The 17,574-nt window shown below is 39.1% G+C and overlaps 1 protein-coding gene across 10 annotated transcripts in view; it reads right to left on the reverse strand.

Annotated features, from left to right (window-relative positions):
* Nucleotides 1–17,574, reverse strand: part of SYNE2 (spectrin repeat containing nuclear envelope protein 2) — a 267,254-nt gene that overhangs the window by 172,490 nt on the left and 77,190 nt on the right. For all 10 annotated transcript variants that reach the window (XM_087448388.1, XM_087448395.1, XM_087448393.1 and 7 more), the window contains exons 28-32: nt 17,315–17,462; nt 16,023–16,633; nt 12,467–12,646; nt 10,413–10,563; nt 139–297 (exon numbers count right to left, since the gene is read on the reverse strand). In XM_087448388.1, coding sequence (XP_087304514.1) covers nt 139–297; nt 10,413–10,563; nt 12,467–12,646; nt 16,023–16,633; nt 17,315–17,462 — 1,249 coding nt within the window. The remainder of the gene's footprint in view (nt 1–138; nt 298–10,412; nt 10,564–12,466; nt 12,647–16,022; nt 16,634–17,314; nt 17,463–17,574) is intronic.

Below are 17,574 nucleotides of genomic sequence, written 5' to 3' on the forward strand. Positions count from 1 at the left end.
CAACTTTATATCATGTGAACATTTTTACAATGAGCACTTTTGAATTTTGTAAATAGATAAAAATACTAAAGATACAATAGAAAAGATGAATTTAAATACTATAAAATGGAATTTCTAATCAATTAAATTATCACTTACATCAAGCCATCTATCCACAATAATATTAGCCTCTTTCTCAAAAGGAGGCTCTTCAAAGGTTCTCATTTTATTTAGCTGAAATTGTAGATTTTTGCAGATCTGGTTAATCTTGTCTACAACTTCTAAATGTTCACTAAATTCTTCTTTGACAATTTCAATCTGTAAAAAAGATATGAAACATGTTTTGATATAAAGACATAGACAAACTGGTAAGAATCACAATTCTATTATCAGCTTTTATTGTCCCACTTTCTCAATGAAAAGTTTGTAGAACCAAACTATCTGGTTTAACAATAATCCTACATCCAAATTTCTTCCCACTCTGCATGATAAAATATTTATAATGGTCTAAAACCATGTTTCTTGTCCATATCAAATAACATTCTACCAAAAAAAGGCACCTCTAGGGACAGCCCCAGTGGTCTGGTGGTTAAGTTGGGCGCGCTCTGCTTTGGTGGCTCAGGTTCGGTTCCCAGGCATGGACCTACACCACTTGTTCTGTCAGTGGCCATGCTGTGGTGGCAGTTCACATACAAAAAGAGGAAGACCGACAACAGATGTTAGCTCAGGGCAACTCTTACTCAGCAAAAAAAAAAAAAAAAAAGAAAGAAAGAAAGGCACCTCCATTCAATGGTATAAAAAATGATAGTTCCTAGATTCCTCTAAAAGGAATCACCTTTGTAATGCTGAAGAACCTAAGTGCTCATCTGAATAAAACAGAGAGAACTCTAAAACATCTTTAATATGACTTATAGTTTAATCTCCCATGATTCTAATTCCAACATCATTTCTAACATAGAAGGTGAAACATTACTTTATCAAAAGGCCAATAATCTTAGACTACAACATAAAATTTGAATGTTGACTAACGTAATCTTAATGTTTCACTCAATTTACTAATCTTACATGAGCATTTTTAAAAATTATATAAAATGTGAAAATAGTGATTCCTCATAAACAAAAATTAAAAATTACACACCCTAGAGGGAATTCCATTTCTGGGAATATGGAGCAAACAAACTTTCCCTATCCTTCCCATTAAGTACAACTAAAAACCCTGGGCATCATCTACAAAATAAATGTAAGACTGAAAACTGGAGAGTTCAAGAAGGGAGAATGGCTGGGGGCATCAGCTCCTGAAGACAACATGGTGATGAGTTCTCTGCATTTTCTTTTCCCTCAGATATTCCAGACTGTGTGCTGGAGGGCCAGCACCTGGTAATATCAATGGACACAGGCAAAAAAAGGCCCCAAGAAAAGCCCACTCTCTTCAGCCAAAGAACAAGGATTGGTCAACCTAGCAAGACAGAAAAATAATCACTCACTGCAGCCAAATATTATAGAAAAAACTGTGGCCAAACCCCCACCCGTGCCAGAAAAGGTCAAGTGTAGAGCCTAGACTTCCACGTCACCAGGGTGTAACAGGAGCCCCACCCTCACCCGACCAGGCCAGTGTCAAAGAAGGCCAAGTAGAGAGCTGGGACTTTCACTCCTGCTGAGCAGTAACAAAGTACTCCCCGCTGTGATGTCAGTGGAGGCCAGTAGGGAGCTGGAACTCTCACCCCCAACCAGCAGTAACAAGAAGCCCTCTATGTCAGGTGTCAAGAAATTGTCCTTATTTGCAGATGACATGATTATGCATGTAGGAGATCTCAAAGAATCTACAAAAATACTCCTAGAACCGATAAGTGGGTTCAGAAAGGTCACAGGATACAAGATAAACATATAAAAAGCAATTACACTTCTCTCTACTAGCAATGAATACATGGACACCGAAATTAAAAATATAATATCATTTACAATTACTCAAAAAATCAAACACTTAGGTATAAATCTAACCAAACGTGAATAGGACTTGTATGCTGAAAACTACAAAATGCTGATCAAAGAAATCAAAGCTCTAAATAAATGCAGAGACATACTAAGTTCATAGATTGAAAGCCTCAACATAGTAAAGATGTCAGTTCTCCTGAAATTGATATACAGGTTTAATGCAACTATTATCAAATCCCAGCAATATTATTTTGTAGATATAGACAAGATTATTTAAAATTTATATGGAATGGTAAAGGAACTATAGCTAAAACACTTGAAAAAGAAGAATAAAGTAGGAAGAATCAGTCTACTTGATTTTAAAGCCTACCATACAGGTACAGTAATAAAGACCACGTGGTATTGGCAGAGGGATAGATACATAGATCAATGAAAAAGAACAGGGAACCCAGAAATGGAACCACACAAATACGCCCGACTGATTTTTGACAAAGGTTCAAAAGCAATTTTATGGAGGAAAGAGAGCCTTTTCAATATATGGTGGTGGAGCAACTGGACATCTACATACAAACACACGAACCTTGACCTAAGTCTCACACATGATACAAAAACTAACTCTAAATGGAGGGATGATGGACTTAAATGTCAACCATACCACTACAACACTTTTAGAAAAATAAATAAGAGAAAATCTTCAGGATCTCTAGCTGGGCTAAGAATTCTTAGACTTCAATACCAAAAGCATGATCCATGAAAGAAAAATTGATAAACTGGACTTTATCAAAATTAAAAACTTTTGCTCTGCCAAAGACCCTGTTAAGAGAATGGAAACACATGCTACAGCTTGGGAGAAAATATTTGCAAACTACATATGTGACAAATGACTAGTATCTAGAATATATAAAGAACTCTCAAAACTCAACAATAAAAAAACCAACCAATCTAATTGGAAGATGGGCAAAAGAGATGAAGAGATATTTCACCAGTGATGACATACAGATGGCAAACAAGCACAAGAAAAGATGAGCAATATCATTAGCAATTAGGGAAATGCAAATTAAAACCACAATGTGATACCACTACATACCTATCAGAAGGACTAAAATGAAAAATAGAGACAATATCTAATGCTGGCAAGGATGTGGAGAGACTGGATCACTCATAAATCGTTGATGAGAATGTAAAATGGTACAGCCACTCTGGGAAGCAGTTTGGCAGTTTCTTTAAAAACTAAATATATAATTAACATACATCCCAGCAACTGTACTCCAGGGCATTTATCCCTGAGAAACAAAAATTGATGTTCACACAAAACCCCCTACAGAAATGTTTATAGCAACTTTACTCATAATAGCCAAAAACTAGAAACAACCCAGATGTCCTTCAGTAGGTGAATAGTTAAATAAACTGTGGTACATCCATACCATGGAATACTACTCAGCAAGGAAAAGGAACAAACTATCAATACATGTAAGAACCTGAATGAATCTCCATAGAATTATGCTGAGTGACAACAGCCAATCCCCAAAGGTTACATACTGTATGACTTCCTTTATATAAGATTTTTGAAATGACAAATTATAGAAATGGAGAACATATTAGTGGTTGTGAGGGGGTGGGGGCAAGTGGGAAGTGGATACAGCTATAAAATGACAACATGAGGGATCCCTGTGGTGATGGAAATGTTCTTTATCTTGATTGTATCAATGTCAGTATCCTGATTGAGATATTGTACTATAGTTTTGTTAAGATTTTACCATTGGGAAACTTAGTAAAGGATACACAGGATCTCTCTGTATTATTTCTACAACTGCATGTGAATCTACAATTATCTCAAAATAAAAAGTTTACTTAAAAAAATTAAAATTACATAAAATTTTTAAAAATGGAAAAGACATAACTAGGAAGGTTTCTGTGTCCTGACTGGATGCTGACTGATACAGTGAGAGAGCAGAGATGCAAACTCAGGCATTTTTTCTCCTAGTTAAGGACTCTTCGCATTGGAGCATAATAAATGTTCGTTCAATTAAATGAAAAATATACATATATGTATTCTGATTTTTATTACATTCAAAGAACTTTGTTGTTACGTTGACACAAGCTCCCACTGAATGAAGAGAAAAGAGCCGGAGAGGGTGCTTTCAACATTGACAGGAACCGTGGGTTTTGTTCCACAGTGAATGGAAGGGGTAAAACCAGAATCAAGAAAACCAGGCTCCCTCTGACACTTCCCAAACTTGATAGTCAGTCCCCTGACCTACTGGGCTTCTAGTCTTACTTGTGCATTTCTCTCTTTCATTAAAGAGAGTGGAAATTTGGCACCATATCCTAGAAAAACATCCAGGTTTCTACGGTTTTAAAGGACAAAAGTTCTCATTGGTATCACATTTCAGCCACTGGTGCAAAGCACCACGACAATAGACACTACAGAAACGGATTGTTTCTGAAGACAGTCCCTAAGTCATCACAAAATCAACTGAAAGTTATCTTAACTAGAAGTACTAAAGTTTGCTTTTTTCAGAGTTAGAAAGGCATCTGAGAAAAGAAACACCAGTGTACTAAAAATTGTATACCTTCCATACAAAATAATACATTATTTCAGCAAGTATATAAAGTGCCCATATGTTAGACATCGTACTAGATACAAGGATTCTCAAAATAATAAGGAAAGCCTGGACTATTATACATTGCTTAAAGGTAATGATAGTTATTTTATTAATTGTTAAAATACCTTTGTGAGCAAACCTTTACAGTTGGGATAGGGGTACAGACAAAGCAAAGTTAACCAAGTTTTATCTCTGCCGTTGACATATTCCAAACATGTTTTCAGGGAAGGCAATATTGATTGCAGCACTTCACAAATTTGATTGAAACATGACTTTGTAGTCAGATAGGCCTGGGTTTAAATAATGATTCCACCATTTATTAGCCATATAATCTTGGAAATGTTACTTAACCTCTATCTCTACTTTTTTTTCTTTTTTACCAAGGAAGTTGCTAATCTGACTGTTCAAATTCCAAGACATAAATTGGACCATATTTACTAGTGAGCAGGATCAGCGTGCCTGAAAAATTCAACACATGGATATGGCTCTTTTTTCTGCTTCGTGTTGCTTCCTTATTGTTCAACAGATGAGATGAGCTACAGCTCCAGAGACCAGAACTATGCACACCTATCTTCTCATGAACCCAGGTCATTGCATCAATATCGGAGCTACAAAGGGTGATAAGATTCCAAGATTCGGATTTGGATCTGGACAAGATAAAGGCCTTGTGGACACTGCACACTCGAACCCATTTTTTACCAGAGAACTTGTTGGGGTTCTGGGTACTTATGCAGATAATAATAAAGCAGTACCATTTGGTCTTATTTTTTTACTATATATCTCCCTTGACAACCCCACAGCAAATCAGGAGAACTGGCAGGGCAGGGTTGGGAATTCTTTGCTCTTTATTCATAATACCATCTTAATAACATTAAAACCCCTACAGTTACTTCCAAAATTCTCTAAGCCTCGGTTTTCTCACCAGTATAACAGGGATAATAATACTTACATTAAGGGTTATTGTGAGAACGAAATGATATAATAATATGCAAAGCCCTTGGCACACAGTGACTAAGCCATCAATGGTAGAAGTTATCATTAGCATCATCGTTACTATCATTTTTATTATAGTAATAGTAGTATTACTTAAAACCTCAAGCCCACATCATAATCTTATTTGGAAATAAAACCAATTTTTCTGACTTCAGGGTTTTTTGGCTTCTGGGGCAAATCATTTACTGGAGTAGACGGGGTGTGGTTTGGGCAGTTAAGAAGGAAATTAGTAAATTTGTAAAGTGCTGCAATGAATATCTTTGGTATTAAGAATTTTCCATATTTAAGATTATATCTCCAGGATAGATTCCTAGAAGTGAAATATTTGGTCAAATGGTAGAAAAATTTTGAAGGATCTTGAATAATAGCATCAAAGTGTTTTCCAAAAAGGTAGTATTAAAATACTCTTTCACCAGCAACATAAAGAGTGCTTATTTCATTGACTATGAAAAGGCAAAGAAAGGTATTTTCAAGTAGTTTTGGTTTCCTTTGATTATTTGTGAGGTTGAACTATGTCTCTCTCCTTTTTTTTGTTTTTAACAATTGTCAATTTATTTCCTATGTACGAATATCCATTTGGATCTCAGTAGTTTTCTCAGTAATTTCTACGCGTTCTCTATATATTATTGCAAACCTTACCCTATCATATTTATTGAAAATACTTTTCTACTCTACAGCATTATTTAAAATAGTAAAAAATTAAACTTTATTATAATAATAAATTCCATTTATGAGGGTATGTTTAAGTCAACAATATTATTACTAAATACTATATATATATTGTCTTATTATGTACAGGAATAATTTTTTTAAATTCTTTATTATTTGATTTTTCTGTGGTTAAAACTGCTGTTGAAACAAGAAGCCAACAGTTTTTATGTTAGCTAATAAGAAACTATAAGAAGTTCTTTTTTTTTTTTTTAAGATTTTATTTATTTTTATTTTTTCCCCCCAAAGCCCCAGTAGATAGTTGTATGTCATAGGTGCACATCCTTCTAGTTGCTGTCTGTGGGACGCGGCCTCAGCATGGCCAGAGAAGCGGTGCGTCAATGCGCGCCCAGGATCTGAACCCGGGCAGCCAGCAGCGGAGCACGCGCACCCAACCGCCAAGCCATGGGGCCGGCCCCAGAAGTTCTTGTTCTAATCCCCAATGTGATGGTTTTAGGAGGAGGGGTCCTTCAGGAAGTGATTAGGTCGTGACGGTAGAGCTCTCATGAATAAGATTAGCACCCTTATAAAAAGAGACCTCACAGAGTTCTCTTGCCCCTTCCATGAGCCCTTGCCATGTAAGGACACAGCGAGAAAACAGCCATCAAAGAACCAGGATGCAAGACCTCACCAGGTGTCAAATCTGCAGGCACCTTGATTTTGGACTTTCTTCCAGAACTATGAGAAGTCAATTTCTGTTGTTTATAAGCCACCAACCTATGCTCTCTTTTTTATAACAGCCTGAATAGACTAGGACAGAAATTGGTACCAAGAAGTGGGGTGCTGCTGTAACAAATACCTAAAAATGTACAAGAGGCTTTAGAATTGGGTAATGGGTAGAGGCTGGAAGAGTTTTGAGGGGCCCACTAGAAAAAGCCTACATTGCCATGAACTGACTGGTAAGGGCGATTCTGGTTAGGACTCAGAAAGAGTGGCAAAGAATTTGGCTGAACTGTGTTTGTGCTCTAGTGTTTTGTGGAAGGCAGAACTTGCAAGCAATGAAACTGGATATTTAGCTGAAGCTATTTCTAAGCAAAGTTTTGAAGGGGCTCTTTGGTTCCTCCTAACTGCTTATAGTAAAATGGGAGAAGACAGAAATGTCTTAAAGATGGAATTGTTAAGCAAAAGGGAAGCAGAACTAAAAAATTTGGAAAATTCTCAGTCTATCCATATTGAAAAAATGAGAACACCAACGGTATGGCCAAAGACCCTTTGATAAGGAGATTAGTATGGATTGACCGTCTCAACAGAAGCCAGGAATTATTCTTCATGACAATGGAAGAATGACCCCAAAGGCAATTCAGAGATCCTCAAGGCTGCCACCCTCACCACAGGCCTAGAGTGCACTGGCCCAGGGGACATGGCTGCCTCTACCAAGGTTTCAAAGGATGGGGCCACCTGGCGGAGCCACAGGTGTGTACCCTCAAACCAGAAGAGTCATGAGTATGGGATTCCTACCCACAAGAGCTGCAGGGCCCTGGCAGAGAGCCACTGCAGGGTGTCCCACCATGCCATGGGGGTGATGCTGCCTTCCCAGTGGGCCTGGAAGACAGAGCATGGAGCCAAAGAGGATTATTCTCAAGGCTTAAGGTTTAATGTTGTTTGCCCTGTTAGGTTTTGGACTTACTTGGGACCCGTTACCCCTTTCTTCTTTCCAATTTCTTCCTGTTGGAATGGATATGTCTATCCTGTATCTGTCCCACCAGTGTATTTTGAAAGCAAATAACTTGTTTGGTTTCATAGGTTCACAGCTAGAGAGGAATTTTGCCTCAGGATGAATCGTACCTTGAGTCTTATCCATATCTGATTTAGATGATATTTGGACTTCGACTTTAGAGTTGATGCTAGAGGGAGTTAAGACTTTTGGGGCTGTTGGGATGGAATGAATGTAATTTGTATGTGAGAACGACATGAATTTTGCAGGGTCAAGGGCAGAATGTTAAAAACTGTGAGAACTTTCTCCAAAACTGTGAGAAATCAATTTCTGTTGTTTATAAGCCACCCAGTCTACCGTATTTTTGTTATAGCAGCCTGACAAGACCAAGACAACAGCCATAGAGGAGCTAATGATGGCAGAAGGGTCAGGACCTGGACCTAGATTCCCACTAGGGAGACTCACTCGGGAGAGGGGCCACCTGCCTGTAGGTGGTGGAGGGAAGTTTTATTCGTCAGATAAATAACTCATTCAGAAACTACAGTTTACAGTTATGGTTGGTTATACAGTTGTGGGGTGGTGGGAAGAATGTTCAAGCCCCTGAGAAGAGGGAGCTTTAGAGCTACAGACAGGCACACACAGAGTGGGGCATCATGACTAACACTCATTGAGATGTGATGTCACAGGCACTCTGCTGGGCACTTTACAGAGGCTACCTCACCTCATCAGGAAAAGGATAGCTTTCCACTGGGAACAGGATTCCACCGAACAGGACAAAGGCAGGACTCCAGGACTGAGGAGGATTAGCACAAACCAAGAACAGCTACAAGTCAAAAGGGACTAGATATCTGGTCAGTATACAAGGCAGGGACTCAGGGTCTGTGAAATCAGGCAGAGACCTCGATCCTGAAACAAGATTACAAGGTGGGAAAGTGGTATCAGGAGCATATTAGAAGAGTAGCAATGTGAACTGGGACACAAGGTTTAAGGGATCTTGTAAGGCTGATCATGTTGGATTTTCTGAGAACCAAGGGAACCACAGCTCCTTAAATCCACTAGGATGAGGACAGGAGCCTCCTAGACCCTGAAACTGCCAAACCCAGAAGCTGCCTCTGCTGGATGGAACCAGACAGGTCGCATCTGAGCAACTCCAACTGACTATCTGCTCATGGTCTTGGTGGTCTCCCTCGATTAAGTCTCATAGGAAGCCAGTTATATAGTCACATATTGTACAACTGGCGTCCAAACAGGGCTCTTTCTGGGCCGGCCCCGTGGCTTAGCGGTTAAGTGCACACGCTCCGCTACTGGCGGCCCGGGTTCGGATCCCAGGCGCGCACCGAAGCACCGCTTCTCCGGCCACACTGAGGCCACGTCCCACGTACAGCAACTAGAAAGATGTGCAACTATGACATACAACTATCTACTGGGGCTTTGGGGAAAAAAGGAGGAGGATTGGCAATAGATGTTAGCTCAGAGCCGGTCTTCCTCAGCAAAAAGAGGAGGATTAGCATGGATGTTAGCTCAGCGCTGATCTTCCTTGCAAAAAAACACAAAAAAACAGGGCTCTTTCCGATTGGTCAATTCCAAGAAACTGAGTCTGAGATCCCGGGTCCCAGACAGGGGCTATTACTCCTCTGTGGCACTGGCCATGTGTCTGCACCCTGAGGGGCACTTCAGTTTCAGGGATGAGAGTTCTAGATAACGACTAAATTGTTTGTAAGAATCTGGTCTACGTAAGCTTCCTCTGATGTTGTTAAAAGAAGTTACTAGAAGTTTAATAAAATAAAAACTTCCCAGCAACTGGGAAGTTTAACAAAATTGCTTTCCAACAACCGGGTGTATCAAGTAGACTGTATTTCATACACACTTTTGACACTTTGACAGCACTTTAGCTTGGTATTCATAAAACCAACAGGAAAAGCAACTTTCTGGTGTATGGTAATATAGTGTAGTATACTGTATTCTTTTCTAATTATTCCATTCTTCTGCCACTCTGGTTGACAACCACATAAAATTGTAGAAAATAATGACACCTAGTGTCCAAAAATGTTACTCTTATTAGAATATAAAGTGGTGATTGGTGAGCCTATGAACACAGATGGAACAACTTGGAGATAAACTCACATACTTTTATAGAAAGCAAATAAATTAAAAAGTGATTTTTCCTTTGTTAACAACAGAGGGGATTTTCCTACTGTCCTCATTCTCTCAAGCCTACAATGAAGTCTCAGGTCCCTTTTAGGTAGAAGGTCAGTGTAAAGACTGTTACAACCCTCAGAGGTAGCAGCCGGGAGACCCCAGACTCCAACAGAACCACACTGCCAGGATCCAAACCAAAACTGAAGCAACCAGCATAAACTTGGGGGCTGATTTTTTTCAGCCCTGATGATAAAGTATAAATTCTTAGGTATCTGGTAAAATAGAGTCCCTAGTAACTTCTTTTAAGCCAAGGTTCAAAAATGACTCCATTTATAATATCCTTTTTATTGTCAGGCTTGTAAACAAAGACACTTGTAGTTTCCTTTGGAATTCTGACTCACCTCTGCTATCCTTTTCTTCAAGTTCTCCTTTCCCATGTATGAAGCCTGAAGGGAGATGATATTCTCTTCTTTTTGAATCAAAGTTGTCAAGACACTTTTAAAATTCTGGTATTGTTTTAAGAGCTCCAAAACTCTTTCACATTGGTCAAGGCTATGAAGAGAAAAAAAGTAAAATGGCTAAATGTCTGAAAAAAACAAAACCATTCCCTCTCTTTGTAAGCATCCTACAATAAATATAACTAATATAACTAATAAGTTATAGAAGGATTTTTCCTCTTGACATGTTTTATAATATTGTTTTACCAATTTATCCTAAAAATGATGGCACATTTATTTATCTGACAAACAGATGGTATAAACAATCACTGGATTAGTATTTTCGCCAGATCGGTATTAAAAAGTCCCCACATGTACACTCTAGAAAGAAACATAGGATTCATAACCTTAAGGAATCGGCATCTCAATTTCATCATCAACCAAAAGACATCTTGGAAAACAGTGCCTTCTTCGCATTATTCTTGGAGATGGTTTCAGGATTAATGCAGGAGGTCACAGGTTGTTTATGTCTATTTAATTCATTCTAAATTTAGCCCTTTTAAAAAAAGTAAACTAGTACAGATAATGTGCCAGTTAGGACACCGGGTTTCGAGTTATGGCTGGGCACTAATCATGTGACCTTGGATAAGTTACCTTAGCCCTCTGTGGACTTCAGTTCTTTCCTCTGTAAACCTGAAGGGTAGACTGGATCAAATGCCACAGACAAGCTTCATCTTGACCTGTACACTCAGGTTCCAGTAGGAAACAGCAGGTGTACTCAGATGCAGTTCCGTGGTGAAAGGACCACTGAGAACAGAGTTAAGGGAAACCGCCAGGGAGCTGAGGTGCCCAGGGACTAACCAAAGCAACAACAGGTACACCACTTGGCCTCAAGGGGAAAGGCAGACAGTGCCCTGAGCCAAAGAGGAGGGCGCCAGTAGGAGCTGCCAGAACCACTTGCTGTAAGGGGAGAGAATTAAGACCACACTGACCTCTCTCTCTTCTTGTCTTCTCATCTATTAGTACCTCCCAGTTCCCAATGCAACTGGAACCCTTGGCCTGGGTGGTAGTCTGTAGGGATCAGCCCTCCTGACCACTGCCACCCCAGGCAGAGAGTAAGAAGGAAAAAGCATGGATGGAGAATATTCAGCAGAATCACCAACTGGGACTGATAGGTAATGGATGTCACACAGTTAAAACTTTTGAGCTTTGCCCAGGCTCTATAGCAAAGACAGTGGTAATTGACAGTCAACACCTGCCATTCAAGTAGGGTGGTGTGGTAGAATAATGCCCCCACCCCTAAAGATATCCACATCCTAATCCCTGGATCCTGTGAATGTGTTACCTTACATGGCAAAAGGGACTTTGCAGATGTGATTAAGTTAAGGATCTTAAAATGGGCCATTATGCAAGTGGGCGATATATAATTAGAAGAGTCCTTATAGGAGGGAGACAGGAAGGTCAGAGTCAGGGAAAGAAATGTGACAAGACAAGCAGAGGTGAGAGTGAGAGAGCAAGGGAGAGCTTGAGATTAGAAGATGCTACGCTGCTGGCTTTAAAGACAGAAGAAGGGGACAGAAGCCAAGGAAAGTAGTAGGAGGCCTCGAGAAGTTGGAAAAGGCAAGGAAACCGATTCTCTCCTAGAGCCTCCAGAAAGGAATGTAGCTTGGTTTCAGGATTTCCAACCTCCAGACTGTAAGAAAGGTTTGTCGTTTTTAAGACACTAAATTTGTGGTCATTTGTTACTGCAGCAATAGAAAACTAATAGAGGTGGGGGTGATAATTATAAATATACTGTGTATTTGTTATCGCTCCTAGATAACCTCTTAAATTCATTCTGGCTATAATCTAGGATTCCAGGTCTTGCCCCAGACATTGGCCCAGTAAGCTTCCAGCGTGAAACTCTTAAGTTGGCCCCTCCTTTAGGTCCATGGAAATGTGTTTTCAACATAAAAATTTCAAAAAGTTAATTGTGCCACAGACAATTTTTCAGACTTCGGAGGGATTTTTTTCCTTACCATTCAGTGACCGAAGCTTTCGTGTTCTCCCACAAGAGTGCTGTATCTTGGCACTGTTGATTCAGAGCTTTTTCTCTGCCATCTTTGAATTGTGGAAGAGAATTTGCCATTTCTTGCAAGTGTTTCTTCTCTTCTTCATATTCATCTAGATCCTTATCCAGTCTGATTAATGATTTTTTCCTTGATTATGAAAGAGAAAAGTTTGATAGGCAATTATTAGCCAATTTGATTCGACACAAATATGGGAGCACACTAACCTTAATTTGTTCTCATGAGGTTTATGCCAAAATTACACATTCCTATTACAGAGTTCAGGAGGCTCTTTGCATTTATAGAATACTAATTTGGTGTTTTAAATACAACAAATATACAAAACCACAAGCAGTAACATTTCTCTGTGATGAACACATTTGTAAAGCGTGTGTACAGGCGTATGAGAGAAAAGAGAGACAGTGTGTGTGTGTGTGTGTGTGTGTGAGTGGGGAAGACAGCATGGTATGGAGAGAAGAAAAGAGATGTTGGTCGAACACTGCAAGCCCCTAAGGAAGGGTGGAGGAGGCCAAAGAGGAAGGAAGGAGCAAGGGAAATCTTGCATTTCTAATCTTTGTACAAAAAGCTCTCCCATACCAAAAAGGAGTCATTTGAACTAAGGGTTTTAACCTGCAAACTAATCCTGGCGAGATTAACTCCTTTCACCTAGGTCTAAACTGCTTTTATCAGATACTCATTGTCTCTACTGCCTCTCTTCAATTTCTCTCTTGAATCCACTCCCTTAAGGTTTTCTCTCCCTACCACTCCTCCAAAACTGCTCCTCAAAATCTCCAGTAACCTCCACAGTGCTAAATCCATGTTGCATTCTCAATCTTCGCCTTCCTTCACTAGTCAGCAGCATTTGACACAATTAATCACTTCCTCATTGAAAGACTTTCTCCCCTGACCCCAGGGCTCTCTTGATTTTCCTCCTACTACACTGGCGACTCCTTCTCAGTATCTTTGGCTGGTTCCTCCTCATATCTCTGATCTCTTAACATGAAGTGCCCCATAGTACACAACGTGGACCTCTTCTCTTGTCTATCTAAACTGTCTCCACTGGCAATCTTATCCATCTCATGGCTTTGAACAGCATTTTAAAATGCCAGTGACTCTCAAACGTATACCTCTAGCCTAGACCTCTCTCCTGACTCCTGATGCTGTCTATTTTGTGGACAGTGATAACAAAATGTAATAACATATGTCAAGGCTTCTGAAATGGAGCTGGGAGGCCATTAAGGAAGTGGGACTTATGCATATACACTACATCTACCACCAACTATTAACTGAACTTTTGAGTTTTATCTGACACCAGAGCTCACATCCTGAAGCATTTCCTCATTCCAAGAACGGACAATCTACCTAGATACAACCCAAGGACCAACTACATGTTGGCAAGTCAGCTCACCCCATGCCAGAACCAATCATTAGCTATTCAATGTAAACCTTTGTAGGTCTGTGTCTTTTGCCTTTATAAACCTGTCTCCTTTGTCTTCCTCGGAGCACATTTTGGGTTTCTACCTGAATCTGTGTCTCTCAAATTGCAATTTTAACTGCCCAAATAAATATCTGCTTTTTGAATTATAGTGGATTTTTGCCTTGTCAACAATTTTTAAGTCTTATTGATATCGCTACTAAAATGTCAAATAAATATTTTGAACCTATCATTTCTAAAACTGAGCACACTTGATCTTTCACTCAATACCTGAAAAATTTCAGTCTTTCTCATCTCAGTTAATGGTAACTCCATTCTTCTAGTTGCTCAGGTCAAACCCTGGCAGCATTCTTAACTCCAACCTTTCTTTTGCATGCCATGTACAAGGTATCAACAAATCTTGTGGATTCTATCTTCAAAATATATACAGAATGTTAACACTTTTCGCCACCTTACCACTGGTCCATGTCACCATCATCCCTCACCTGGATTACTGCATAAATTAATCTAGACTTCCTGTGTCTTCCCTTGACTCCTACAGTCTGTTCTCAACATGTCAGCCAAAAGAGAACTTGTTACAATGAAAACCAAATTGTTTCTCTCTGCTCAGAACCCTCCAATGACTTCCCATGTTACTCAATGAAAAAGCCAAAGTCAACACATGGCCCACAAGTCCCTACATGAGCTAAGCCCCATCCCACCCCTTACCTCTCTGATGCCTTTTCACACCTCTTCCCCTCACTGCTGACCTTCTCACCTCCTAGCCTCTCCTCTAACACACCAGGCCCAGTCCCACACCTGGCTTTTGTACCTACTGCTTCCTCAGCCTGGAAGTCTCTTCCTCTAGCTAGTCACTTGGCTTGCTCTCTCATCCCATCTTCCTCAAAGGTCACCTTCTCAGTAAAACTGTCCCTGATGACCCTAACTGAATTGCAACTCCCTCCTCCTTCTTTGCTTAATTTTTCTCCATAGCTTTTATCACCACCAAACACACTGAATATCTTACTCCTCCCACTAGATAATAAGCTCTATAAGGAGCAAGATTTTTGCCTGTTTTGTTAATTGCTGAATCCCTCGTACCTAAGACAGTGCCTGGCACATAATACATATTTGTTCTATAAATAACTCAATTAAAAATTAAAACAATTTGTTATCTATAAAAGTATAGTTTTTCATTTATAAATTAATATTTAATTTATTACTTATAAATATACAATAAAAATTTATTAACAACGAAATTAGTAACTAAATTAGTTATTAATTCAACACCTCATTAAGAACTGGGGCACTGTAGGAATGGAAGTCTCACTGAGACTGAGGTCACAGGGAAATTTCAGAAGGAAGAGCTTGGTCCGCTGAAGAGCCTCAGAAAGCACTGAGCCTGAGGGACTAGGCGTGGACAGCGGAGGAGACAGAAGATGGGAGTGACTTACAAAAGAGAGGGGAGGTCCACAAAAGTGACTCTTGCTAACATTTTCATTTTCAGGACCTGAAGGCCATGCTCTGAACGCCAGAATGAAAATAGCAGCACTCATATAGAAGGCTGCCAACCTCAGTTACCGCTCAGTCTCCAGAATCAACACTAACCTTAGCTTACCTCTTAAATTCAGTCCCATGCCCTCCCACTCAGTCCCCACTCTAATTCTGCTGGGAGGAGAGGAGGAGGTCAAATAATGAAGGAAGAAGTACGGACAAGAATGGCATGTGCATCCTCCACCACTTGTTTCTTTATTATCAAATGTGTGGAGTTTTCCAAGTCTTCCTCCATCAAGAGAATTCCAAAATAAACATAGGGCAGTAAATGGACTTTGAAGTAACTCATGTACTTTACACATATCTTATTTCACTACTCCTTTGTCCATGAGCAGGCACGCTTTAAAAACAAAAAAATTATATAACATTTTTGTAAAGGCACAATATCAACATAAAGTAAGCTTGTTTGAAAAGTCAACAGAAAAGAATGCTGAACACTGAATAGAGTGGGATGGAACAGAAGTAGAAAGACACAGAAAGTATCTGGTTCACCTAATAGATATTTGAAAATACAGAATAGTGTCATCTTGCATGGAAATGGGTGGAAACAGTACTTACCTTTGTTTTACAGCTGGAACGGTTGGATCCTTCAGACCAATTTTACTGACTTGATTGTGCACATCTTGGATATTTTTCAGGAGTTCATTATTTTTGAAAATACATGTCTCTAGTAATTTGTCTTCTTCAGTGAGTTCCTCCTGTCTGCCATAGCCATGTGTCTCAAATAAATTTTTGGACACAGCATCAAGAAGTTTTTCACAGGAGGTATCTTCACCCCGTTCAGCATCTTTAAAGCTTATATCAAGCATCTTCAAACGTTTATCCAAATGTCTGGCCTTGTCTTTCATCAGATGGATTTCTTCCTCTTTACTTTCTACTGTCAAAGTATTTTCTGGTTCCACCTGTGTATCTGAGGCTGGAAGGTTTGTAACAAGCTCAGAAGGGATTTCAACTGTTCTCAGAGAAGCCAAAAAATCTTCCAGAGCTTTGAGGGCATCTTTACTCCTCTGCACCTTGTGGTTCATTTCTTCAAGTTGTGTTCTGTGTTTCAATATAATATTCTGTGCAGCATGTAGATCAAGAGGGTGTAATTCCTTTAATGGAGAGTTGCATGACTGTTCCAAGTTGTTACATATTTCAATCTGTTTTGCCATGGAATCTTGGATATTCTAAAAGAAAGATAAGAAAAGCTGAAAAGACTAAGGCAGAAAGAAGAAAGACTCTACATCAGAAACCAACCTCACATTATGTGACTAGATCTGATCTAGAAAACTGCTTCTCAGTGTAGCCAAGGCTGACAGTCTCGACAGAAGGAAACATTTTAATTACAAATGATCAGAGGACCAGCTGTTTCATTATCTCATACCCTTCGTGATGTTTCAATCCCCAAAAGAAAGCAGGTATATAAATCTATTGCTTCAATGAGAATAATTGTAGATTGAACTGTTGAGACATCTGTTTATAACCTGAAAAATAAAACTTAAGTATTTTTTATTTAAGATGGGATTTGGAATGAGTAAACTGCAGAATATGCCAATTTAAGCATGATATTTAAGATTTAAGTCTAGTACGATATTTAAGATTTCAGTCTTTAGAGAAGGTATTCATAAGAAAGCCTTCATTTTAAATTCAAAGAAAATACTTCATTATTTACCTATGCTACCTACTTCCAAATTTGCAAGGAATTAAAGAGTTGAGAAATAAATAACAAGTCTAAATTAGTGAAGATTTTTCTGTCATGGCTTATATTCTAAATATATACTATTGATGTATAATTAAAAATCCATAAATGTATAAATCTCTGAAGAATTGATTTATTCTATGAATACACTGTGAGAACTTATATTTACCCCCAGGTTTTGATAAATGCCATCAGCATCACTGAGATGAAATTCTTGAATGGCCATTTCACGGAGGAGCAGGTCTGAGCCACAGAGAAGGAGCGACTCCTTCTCCACGGGTACCACAATCTGCAGTGCGGTCTCTAAAGACTCCATTCTGGGTGAAAAATAAACAGACATGAGGTAAAACACAGCAGAAAGATATCTTATAAAATATATTAATGCCATTATTTAACCAAGAACAAAAAATAACTATCCAATAAAAATAC

Source organism: Ceratotherium simum, chromosome 24, assembly GCF_057802395.1.
Source record: "Ceratotherium simum simum isolate JZ-2026a chromosome 24, ASM5780239v1, whole genome shotgun sequence".
NCBI classification, from domain to species: domain Eukaryota; kingdom Metazoa; phylum Chordata; class Mammalia; order Perissodactyla; family Rhinocerotidae; genus Ceratotherium; species Ceratotherium simum.